At 37.1% G+C, this 12,144-nt stretch overlaps 1 protein-coding gene and 1 long non-coding RNA gene across 2 annotated transcripts in view; one reads left to right on the top strand and one right to left on the bottom strand.

The window, feature by feature from the left end:
- Window positions 1-480: 480 nt before the first annotated feature.
- On the bottom strand, window positions 481-7,779 carry LOC139748075 (uncharacterized). The gene is made up of 6 exons (XM_071660677.1): window positions 5,329-7,779; window positions 3,800-3,888; window positions 3,028-3,198; window positions 1,614-1,724; window positions 1,276-1,459; window positions 481-957 (listed from the first exon to the last, which is right to left on the bottom strand). Exons 1-6 carry the CDS (start codon window positions 5,417-5,419, stop codon window positions 785-787), a joined length of 819 nt encoding a protein of 272 aa, XP_071516778.1. The 5' UTR covers window positions 5,420-7,779; the 3' UTR covers window positions 481-784.
- A 619-nt stretch (window positions 7,780-8,398) lies between these two features.
- The window catches only part of LOC139748156 (uncharacterized), a 17,841-nt gene continuing 14,095 nt past the window's right edge, over window positions 8,399-12,144 (top strand). Inside the window, exon 1 of the long non-coding RNA XR_011712544.1 lies at window positions 8,399-8,513. This is a non-coding gene — a long non-coding RNA (uncharacterized lncRNA). The remainder of the gene's footprint in view (window positions 8,514-12,144) is intronic.

Here is a 12,144-nt window from a genome sequence, read left to right as displayed (position 1 = left end):
CTAAACATGAATATGATCTGATTGGCCAGAAGATAAAGGACACCCCTAGTGTGAGAGATCTAGGTTTCGCTGACTCGAGCAACTTCTCCCAGCATTGGAATGATGCTGCTGAGAAAGCAATTAGGATGTTAAGATTTATAAACAGAAACTTTATATGTACAAAAGCAATATGACCTAGCCAATATACCTGAGTCTAGTTTAGCCCACAATGCAGTTCTGGCCAGCTCACTTTAAGCAAGGACACTCTTAAATTAAATGGAAAGTAGTGCAGCGAAGAGCAACTAAATTGATTCCCTCGCATAAGAGGGAGAAATGAAAAGAATGCACCTGTTATCTCCATTACTAACAACGGATGAATAAATGAAACAAGTACATATTAGGACACACACACACACAATGCTAGAACTGCCAGGAAACCACAGCACTGGTCACAATGACACGGTGGACCCCACAATTTGGAGTACTGATAATGCCCAGGGCACCACCTTAACACCTCTGATAGTGGTGTTGTCCTCACATTCCTCACCTCTCCACAGCATAGCCCGGCAGTTTACAGCCTTGCTCACACCCCACCATTATTGGGTGTTTGACTCCTCAATGAAAAACCATCACCATTGACACACATTCTCTCAGGGTAAGTTCCTCCAGCAGGGTTTCGAACCCATTAACAAGACATTTGGGGATGCACCTCCGAGCATTTCCTGGGTTGCTTAGCTGCCACGGGATGAGCTGTGTGTGCAACTGACAGCTGTTTATTGCAAGTGTTGAGATGGCTACAAGGTCCTCACCATTGGAGGTCTCTGGCCCACACCAGTTCATAGCAACAAGTCCTTACTTCACCTCGAAAGAGGAATTTCTGGACTTCAATGGGACTTGCCTCGCTGAACATAAGCTTAAACCCAAAACACTCCAGCAGCTGGAAGTACCGCCACAGCTTCTCCCGCTTGATCGTCCTTCCTGGAAAGACAAAAGTATATTTTAATCTTCATTAGGTAATTCCATCTGTCTAAAGTGATATATTAGATAAGGCTTTTATCGAACATAATTTGTCCTATTGGACAAGTAGTAGTGTTATCTTGGGGTCTGTCAGGAGAGCAGGGAAATAAAATTGACTTTAATCCTTCTTAAGAGAACAGTGTCTCAAATGTAGATGTGTTTAGAGACCTGACACAAGTAGAGATAACCGGAGACAGAGAAGCAATAAGATACCATTGTCATTGATGTCAATAAAATATGGTCATTTAAGATACTGCTTTCAAATGGTTGAGGCTTTACCAGGGTCAGTGTGTTGGTAGTGAATCTCTACGCCAATTTGCTTGATGTTCTTCAGCAAGTTTGGGGTGTTGGTGAAGATGTCATGAAAGAAATTAAGTTCGTCTCCTTCCACGTCCATCTTCAGGTAATCAATGGTTGTGTTCTCAAGCCCCAGCATTTCCAGAATAGTGATGTAACGAGCCATCTGTGGGAATTTACCAGTTCTTAAGAGGCTAATTCAGCTACAGAAAATGGAGAATAAACAAATTATTGCTTACATGATTTACGATATCTTTATTAGATGTGTTTAACAGAACATTTTCAGGGAGAAAACACTAAGATTAAATAGACCCACTGACCTTCAGTTTACCAATTGTGGTGTCGTAACTGGAGATGCCCAGGTCATAGAACATGACATTAGGGGAACGTGTGTGGCTCTCTTGCCCAATGGTCGGGTCAAAGGAATATACCTGTAATGTATTGACCCGGGGTCAACTTAAAGTTCTGACCTCTGCACATGATTGTTCATAAACCTTTATAAACTAATACATTAAGTAAGGTCTACCCCAAACATAGGTAGATATACATATGATTTGTTATAATCTATTTTGGTTATAGATTTATATAGACATGCATTGGTATAGCCACATATTTGGACTCGTATAAGTATATAGTTTTAAATTTATCATTGAATTTCAATTCATTCTTGATATATATTGTTGGGTATTTATATTGGTTATCATCTCTTACATAATTATTGAATTAAGAATGATAACATGTTAAACAGCCAAAAATGGCAGTAATTGCCCTATGTGTTTTTTTTTAAACTGTCAGAACTGCAATTAAGACTTGAAACTTTATCATTTATCACGCTATAATTAAGAAGTATATGGTAACAATCATCTCGGGAATAATGATTCTACTTCAATTTTAATTTGATAAGTTTAGAAATTTATTTTGAGAGAAATAAATCTTATGATATATGTCCGTTGATATAGTTCTGCCAATTTATCAGCAGTTTATTTGACCACTGAAAACCTTGGTAAGTAATAATGATTTTATTTAGATCGAATAAAGAACCAGATATTTCTAGATAAGGAAACGAATTATTATTTATCAATTATGTTTCTAGACACTTAACAACATTAGGTCATTTGGCAGTTCAAGAACTTGGTATAAATGATAGTTTAACATGTTCCTCTTAATTTTGGTAACTATTACTGACAAGATGACCCCATTACCAGTTGGTATAGTTAATATCCTACGTTACTTTGTGTTTATCTTTTGAAATTCCATATTTTGTTTGCATCTATTGTATGTTTTGTGGGCATTCGCTCTCATGGTCTACCCCGAATGCCTCACATATATGTGAAATCTATTGAGAGATTATTAGACACTTCACATCTATGTGAAATCTATCATTAGATTAGTAGACACTTCACATCTATGTGAAATCTATCGGTAGATTAGTAGACACTTCACATCTGTGTGAAATCTATTGGTAGATTAGTAGACGTTTCACAACTATGTGAAATCTATTGATAGATTAGTAGATGCCTCACATCTATGTGAAATCTATCAATAGATTATTAGCTGTCTTACATCTATGTGAAATTATCAATAGAGTAGTAGATATAGTGATATTTGTGTATCATGAGCTACGTTAACACGTACTAGTTATTAGGCATCACGTAATACCATTACCATATACAGTCAAGTGTGCTGAGATGTATGATGAATAATTAGCCTGGAATAATGAATAATTAGCCTCACCTTACAGTTGAAGCGAAGGCCCAGGTCATCATCAAATGAATAATCTTTGTCTATGCCGAAGGAGAGAGCAATGCAGTCGCCAGGCACAATGTTATACTGCTTGCTCATGCAAACCCACTTCTCGCCAATCATATAAGGGGGGTGGGTCTTCAGCTGCCCTCCAACCATCACCTGACCAACAACAATACCCTCTAATTACTTGTAGGTTGTTAGGAATATATATATATGCACCATGCTTATAACAGGGTTGTAGAGACCATTTCTCAACATGGGTTGTTTGAAATAGAGGTAGAATATTATAACCTCTGTTTGGAAAACTGGTACATGTTATAGCTGCTGTTTGGAAAGCAACTAGGCTATATCTGTTCTTCAAGAAGGGAAGGCACTACATATATCCTGGCTACAGCGTTCCTGACTCACGTGACGCATTCACGGGGTCCCCGCTCAGAGTCGAGCATGGCATAGGTTCGAATCCTGGCTGCGGCAGTTGGTCCACAGTCAACCCAGCTGTTCATCATCCACTCCCTTAGGGGGTTGGTCGATAAAATGGGTACCTGGCTCAGGCTAGGATATATATATATATATATATATATATATATATATATATATATATATATATATATATATATATATATATGTATATATATGAGATATTTGTGAAAATATTCATGTATCATTCCTCGTTCTCTTTAGAAGGACAGTGTCAATTTGCTGTTATATTTTGTGTTGACAGAGAACATTTCCACACAAGTGTTGTGGCCACGTTACTCACTGGTCTGTCACAGTGGAGTTGTGGGTTGTCAATGTAGTTGTAGAGATCATCTACGCTGGCCAGGTCGGTCATTGTACAGCTCTCCTTGCCTGAGAAAGATAGAGCAATATTAGGAATGATTATAGACTATATAGTGCCTTTTTTTTATAAAGGAAAATGAGGTATTTTTGGTCCTTATATACACAAATAGTATGAGAGCAGGCGAGAAATGAATTCTACAAAGCTGTATTTTTCGTAGTTAGACTCAAGGAAGGACATTCTCATCAGGATCTGCTCGCTCCAACAGGAGTCAATCGTTTCCCTGCTCCTGCGTGGAGCGCAGCCTCGAAGCCACAGAAGCTACTCCATGTTGTATACTAGAATGATTTAATATATATATATATATATATATATATATATATATATATATATATATATATATATATATATATATATGACCGGGGTCTACACCGGTCATTTCCCATTAGGCTCACACATCCAGCAGATAGCAGTTTACCGAACCTAACTGAGCAACGAAGGTATATGAATATTAACAAAGTGGTGAACATAACCAAGTGGTAGCGCTCCCGCCTGTTGCACAAGAGGTCCCGGGTTCGATCCTGGCTGTTGGAGGTTTGTATGTTCCATGAAGTTGCGCATATATATATATATATATATATATATATATATATATATATATATATATATATATATATATTATTGTTACATCCCTACATCTTTATATTATGTTAATACCAAGTCGAACATAAAGGCATCAGGGCAACAATTAAGTACGAGGAGAGGGTTTAATTAAGGAATTACTTGAAAAATAATAAAGTCACGTTTGTGTTTAGGCGAGAGATTATTAGTCTTCGATAACATGATAATGGTAGAAATATAACAATATAATATAAACTGAAAGACTGAATATTACCCCAATTAAAATAGGATCGGATGTAGTGAGTATTACCTGAATCAAAATAGGGTTGGATGTAAACCAAAGACTGTGAACATTAACCCAATCAAAATAGGATTGGATAAAAACTAGACAGCGAATATTACTCAATCAAAATAGGGTCGGATGTAAACTAAAGACTGATTGGATGTAAACTAAAGGCAGCGAATTAACCCAATCATAATAGGGTCGAATGTAAACTAAAGACTGATTGGATATAAACTAAAGGATATTACCGAGTCAAAATAGGGTCGAATGTAAACTAAAGACTGATTGGATATAAACTAAAGACAGCCAATATTACCCAGTCAAAATAGGATAGAATGTAAACTAAAGACCGAACATTACCCAATCAAAATAGGGTCGGATGTAAACTAGACCGAATATTACCCAATCAAAATAGGGTCGGATGTAAACTAAAGACCTAATATTACCCAATCAAAATAGGGTTGGATGTAAAGACTGAATATTACCTCGATCAAAAACCTGTGACTGAATATTACCCTAATCCAAATAGGGTCGGATATAAACTAAAAACTGGGTATTACCCCAATCAAGATAGGATTAGATGTAAACTAAGGACAGTGACCATTACCCCAATCGTCCATATCTTGGGCAGACAGCTTAGCTTGATGCCTGGGGTCAGCAGCAGGCAAGACACCTCGAGGTAATTGTGTGTCCACCATTTCCCTGTGGCTCACATTGTAGACATATCTGAAATGGTGATGAAACTACTAGAAACCTGACCTAAATAAAGGAGAATTATGGATATAACAAAAAGGTTAATGGACGAAATTCGTGACTATAAAAATGTAATTTTTTTCGTGATTTTTATGGGATTTCTCTGTTAATAACTGTCGTAAATAACAGGTTAGGTTATTTACTATCTCATTGTACTCAGCCTCATAAAAATCTTCGTAAAAAACCCTAAATAATGAAGAATATTGGGTATTAAAAGGACATCTTACCTTAGACATATGAAGAGTCCAACAGTTAGGACCAGGTTATATAAGAGCCATGGTGGGTTTCGTACACACACACTCATATCCCCTCACAATATTCCTGCAATATCAAAATACTATTATCTATCGATATTCAGATATTCTGTTGTCATTAGTATCAGATGAGGTGATTGAGTTATATTGGATAACACTGAAATTCGTGTTTCTTGATGTAGAAACTGGACCAAAATCGTGTAAAAGATGTATGTTTAAGCTGTTGTACAATACATTTTCTTTTTCAGAAAAGATAATGTTCATTGTAAACTTGATTCTCGTCCTCCAACCACCAATTTAACCTCCTCCAAAGTGGGCAAAATTGCAATACTTCACAGTAAAAATCCTCAAATATATCTCAGTTTAATGACACTTGCCAGGGAAAACGCCTATAGAATCGTACCCTCGTTAGGATAATACCAAACATGGCAGTTAAACTGGCATTTAAAGATTGATAAACGTTTTTGGCCGAACTGGAGTGAATTAAACGACAAACGTTTGTTCAAACTCTGGCCACAAATGTGAGGTAGCCACTGACTCGCCCCGTTGCACAGCCTAGCCTCATGTGGCAACCATTACACTACTGGTTTACCTCATACGTGGCCCATTTTTTTTCCTTAAACTTCCTCTAACTCTCATAATTATGAATGAGGAAGTCTTGTGGTTGCCCACATAGCCGTGGAATCTTCCTATATTAGGATGTATATGAATGGTGTATCTTTGGGTACAAATGTATATAGTTTTTTCTCCCTCATGACGGATATTTGTATGAATATTCAATATTTTTCTGTTTTAAGGGCCTAATCAAGGCCATTTCCATGAACTAGACCTGACCTTAGGGAGGTGGATGATGAACAGCTGGGTTGACTGTGGGCCGAGTGCTCGCAACCAGCTTATCTTTCTCGCTGATCACTCAACCTCGATCCACACCCTCCTAGCTAACACTCTCTCTCTGTCTCTCTCTCTCTCTCTCTCTCTCTCTCTCTCTCTCTCTCTCTCTCTCTCTCTAGGGTTAATGAAGAGTTACATTTATACGTTCATTTATATATATTTTTTCTTTTTTTTATATTCTGTTGGCTGTTAAGAGTGATGGACAGCTTACGTGTTAACACGACAGGTTCCATTAACCTTAATTAAACGAGGCAAATGCTGGTTCGTTACTATAGTAACTAGGACAAATTTCACTAGGGGGAGAGATATATATGTATATTAATATTTACATAGCCATTAATCATGTGAGGGTGTGGTGTATGGCCAGTGTGATGGTGTATTACCGAATTTCACTTCTTACGACCAAAACTAGTCGTGGAACAATAAGAGGAAGGTGATTAGGATGCCCCTCAAAGCAATTAGGGTCATAGGATGAATTAAGGAAGGTCACATCTCGTATATTAGGGCACCATAAACTATCTACCACACTGGCGATAGATGTAGACAATTATGCATTTCATTTTCCACGCTAATATAATATGATCGCAATTCCCATATGTATATGACGCTCGATTTTCGTCCAATGTTAACTTCATATATATATTTCTTTCGTTATCATGATCTGTATTTTTACCTTCCTTATTTATCATTATTGATTATTCTGTATTAACCTTTCTATTCTAGTCTGACCCCATGACAATCTACGAGAACAAAACATGGAAGGAAAAAAATTTAAAATATTTATGTGTAGGTTCATATGTGCTGAACATGTGTTTACATCATGGGTGTCTGTATTAATTCCTTAATTAAAAACAAACACACAATCCTTTATGGCTGAAACAGATAGAGAATAAGTTTAAAGTAGCCATTGAAGTTTGGTTTCATAACTTTCAGATATTAAATGTGAGTAAAAGATGACACAATAATCCTTTTGATACTATTAATATCCCATTTATTTCATACATTATTTGAGACTTCTTACTTTATCATGCATGACATTTGTATAATTACCTCGTTAGTGTAATACAGTTGATGGTGAGGTTAATAGTTAAGAGCAGAACTAGGAATTATTGAAGAGAATACAGAACAAATCTATGTAACAAGGCGACCAAGTGTGAGTTGAAAAGCCAGGAACATTGTCGCCTATATATATACATCTTCACGACATCAAATGTCGACAGTTAATTACCTAGTGGGTGATTTGAGCCAGGATGTTGAGGGAGGGAACCTACTGTGCTGGCCGAGAAGATAAGAGAAATCGTAGTGATTTAGCTGTTAAAGGGAAAGGAAAACGAGTGGTGGGTATAAAATATAGATATGTATTGCCTAGCTTAATACATTCATTGTAGATGATGTATTTGGTCATCATAGCTTGAGAATAGGCATTACGTACGTATCATAAATGGGATGATAATTGTATAATTATCCACAAACTAATCTTAAAGAATTTGGTCATTTATTTATGATACTGTTTGACAACTATTTGCCATTCCACCAGCCGTCATTTCGAGCCTAATTTTTTGCCCTTTTGGTGTTTCTGAAATAGTCAAAAGGTAGATCAAACCATCATCTACCGAAAGATCAATGACACGCAAGAGTCCTCACCCCAAAAGATGATTTAGAAAGTTTAAGAAAGTATGTTATACGAGAAAAGTCTTGCGTGCCATTGCGCTGGCCGAGTTGCCAGGTAGCGAATTTCTCTCTTATTTACCTCGCTGGCGGGCGGCCATGAGTCAGTGTGCTTGGTGACGCGGTGGAGGAGTAGACGCACGGCTCCTCGCTCTCGGTACAGCCAGCTTCGTGGTCAACACTTAGTGGATACCTCATTCTAGCATCCCGCCCAGTCGTTACCAAAGTAAGATCCCATAAGCCCATTAATCATTTATAGCCGTAGATTAATTAGATATATATATATCCCAGGTTGACGCCCGCGTATGGGATAGAGAGAGGCAATCCCACTTTTTTTTTGGAGGGGGACTGCTTCTGGGTCATTGGGATCCCATCTATCTTTCATTACTTTGGTCTAATTACCTCTCTTGTTCACGCTTGGAGTAATTATGGAGGTCATTATAAGGTTCAAGAAGGTATGTGATTAACACTCCAGCTGTAGTGACTATATTCGTATGAATTCCAATGGGATGATGACCATTGGGGGTTTCGTCATCCCATTATGTGTGTGTGTGTGTGTGTGTGTGTGTGTGGCGTATCCCGGGTCCACATGGTGTTACCTGTCCCATAGTTTGGGGCACCGCTGGTTTGGGTGTGCAATTCTCGGGAACTTCAGGGTAGTTAAGTACAGTCGTTCATGGTAGTTAATTACAGTAGTTATGGTCCTTAACTAGTCGTTCATGGTAGTTAAGTCGTTCGTGGTAGTTAACTAGTTCATGGTAGTTAACTAGTCGTTCATGGTAGTTAAGTACGGTCGTTCATGGTAGTTAACTTCAATCATGGTAATTAAGTAGCTGTCATTGAGGTTAACTGCCATTCGAAGGAATAATGGTAGTTAGTAAGATAGTTTTTCACTCCGGCTGTAGGTAAACTGGCTAGTGTATCCCAGAACTGGCTAGTTTATACTAGAACTAGCTAGTTTATTCAGAACTGGCTAGTTTGTACTAGAAGTAGCTAGTTTATACCGGAAGTGGCTAGTTTATACTAGAACTAGCTAGTTCATACTATAACTGGCTAGTTTACCTCAGTACTGGCTAGTTTATACTAGAATGGCTAGTTCATACTAGAACTGGCTAGTTCATACTAGAACTAGCTAGTTCATACTATAACTGGCTAGTTTACCTCAGTACTGGCTAGTTTATACTAGAACTGGCTAGTTCATACTAGAACTAGCTAGTTCATACTAGAACTGGCTAGTTTACCTCAGTACTGGCTAGTTTATACTAGAACTGGCTAGTTCATACTAGAACTAGCTAGTTCATACTAGAACTGGCTAGTTTATCTTAGAACTGGCTAGAGCTATTAAGATTTTATGTATGATATCTTTGGGAATATATATATATATATGATTGTATGATACACAACATACGGAGAAATGTGTATAGATGTTTATATTGAGTTTGAGAGTTGATAAATCATTAGTTCATCTTGTAAATAGCTTAGGTTTATATATATATTGTTCAAAGTAATTTACATACTAGGCTATAGACACTTCAATAGCTATTTAAAGGTCCATGTAATTTTAAGTAATTTAAAATAATTTTGATCTGGAACTCGTATTGAGATAGCAAATTATTATCACAAACTTTATTGAGAACAGATTTTCAATATTAGAATTAATTATAGAAATTATTTATTTCCATTTGTGTCACTAAGTCATTCATTTTTGTCCTTGTTACGATAGATTGTCTATCGCAGTTTGAATTGAGGGTTTAGATGGTGGTAAATGGAATCATATGGTCAAATGTAATTGATTGTAATTGCTTAATAGAGTGAGGGAGTGGCGGCCAGTGTGTGTGTGTGTGTGTGTGTGTGTGTGTGTGCGTGGTGCGTGCGTGTGCGTGTTCTCGCATGCAATGAGGCTTCTGTATCGGTTGCCACTCGCTCTTTAATTGTACCTATTTAATTACCAGTCTTCCCCCTAGGTCAACTGCTGTTTGGTGTGCCCTCACTTGATGGCAGTTGGCAACCATCTTGTGTGTATGTTGTGTGGGTGTGATCCGTCGTGTAAGAAGACCCCATTCCTAAATCTTTTTCATTGTGGCAACAGATATATTTTTTTATTTATTTATATCCGGTTAGTTGACGTCACCCACCACACATTTTTTTCTCGTCTACAGATAACAAAAGTTAATGAATTGACGGTGTCTATTGTAGGTCAAGGAACCATTAATACTTTGGATTGTCTCTTTAAAACCCCGCGTAGTTCAGTTAAGACCACAGCGTCAATGTGTGTCTGTGTGTGTGTGTGTGTGTGTGTGTGTTGCTTGGCTCGGTAGATTTATATACCTCGATTGCAGAATCAAATGTCTATGTAAGGTTACTTAAATGGGTTTTTTCTGTGTGTGTGTGCATTAATATCAATGTTTTATCATATTATATATATATATATATATATATATATATATATATATATATATATATATATATATATATTCCTATGAGTCCACGGGGAAAATGAAACACGAAAAGTTCCCAAGTGCACTTTAGTGTCATAATCACATCATCAGGGGAGACACAAGAGAGAAATATAACAGTCAGTTGATATACATCGAAGAGACGAAGCTAGGACGCCATTTAGTAAACATGTGATTGTCCAAAACATTTTATATATATATATATATATATATATATATATATATATATATTTCTTTTTCTTTTCTTTCAAACTATTCGCTATTTCCCGCATTAGCGAGGTAGCGTTAAGAACAGAGGACTGGGCCTTTGAGGGAATACCCTCACCTGGCCCAATTCTCTGTTCCTTCTTTTGGAAAATTGAAAAAAAAAAAAAAAAAAAAACCGAGAGGGGAGGATTTCCAGCCCCCCGCTCCCTCCCCTTTTAGTCGCCTTCTACGACATGCAGGGAATACGTGGGAAGTATTCTTAATCCCCTATCCCCAGGGATAATATATATATATATATATATATATATATATATATATATATATAGGCAGTGGAGCAGTTAGTTCTCTAGTTACGGTAATTTTCGTGTTTTATGAGATGTCTTTGTAGTGTACCGTTGTAATAAGGTAAAGGAAGGTGTGTGTGTGTGTGTGTGTGTGTGCCCATAGGAATGGGCCTAACAAGGGCACTGTTCAATGACAGCTGGTTCGTTGGTTTGGCATTTTTGGCACAGGTCGTGTGTGTGTGTGTGTGTGTGTGTGTGTGTTGGTGTGTGTTTTGTGTGTGTGTGTGTGTATGTTCACCCATCCCCCATGTAAGTCACACCCATGTATTATATGTATATATATATATATATATATATATATATATATATATATATATATATATATGTATGTATATATACCAGGATGAGTCAGTGTGGGGGAAGAAAGTGTTATTAATACACACTGGTTGTGTGTCCTGGCCCCACACATCTGCTGCCTACCTCAACCCACACTACGTAACGTCTTATTTTGTATTTTCAGCTTTTCCTTTATATATTTATTTTAGAATTGGACATTTAAGTTGGTGGGTCGTTTATATAAACGAGGCACTGGGCCTCCTGCTTCGAGGAAGTTGTGAATATATATATATGTCTCAGTCTTTTATGTGTATATATATATATATATATATACATATATATATATATATATATATATATATATATATATATTAATTTATTTGCTTTGTCGCTGTCTCCCGCGTTAGCGAGGTAGCGCAAGGAAACAGACGAAAGAATGGCCCAACCCACCCACGTACACATGTATATACATACACGTCCACACACGCAAATATACATACCCATACATCTCAATGTATACATATATATATATATACACACACAGACATATACATATATACACATGTACATAATT

The sequence above is a fragment of the Panulirus ornatus genome, chromosome 72 (assembly GCF_036320965.1).
Source record: "Panulirus ornatus isolate Po-2019 chromosome 72, ASM3632096v1, whole genome shotgun sequence".
Classification (NCBI taxonomy): domain Eukaryota; kingdom Metazoa; phylum Arthropoda; class Malacostraca; order Decapoda; family Palinuridae; genus Panulirus; species Panulirus ornatus.
This window is presented reverse-complemented; position numbering and strand designations above follow the sequence as displayed.

Excerpts from the sequence above, each read along its gene's own strand:
- LOC139748075 (XM_071660677.1), bottom strand. The coding sequence starts at position 5,419 with ATGGTGGACACACAATTACCTCGAGGTGTCTTGCCTGCTGCTGACCCC. Across the intron at positions 1,725-3,027 it reads GCCTTCGCTTCAACTGTAAG|GTATATTCCTTTGACCCGAC; the intron begins GTGAGGCTAATT and ends AATACATTACAG. Across the intron at positions 958-1,275 it reads CTACCAACACACTGACCCTG|GAAGGACGATCAAGCGGGAG; the intron begins GTAAAGCCTCAA and ends TTGTCTTTCCAG.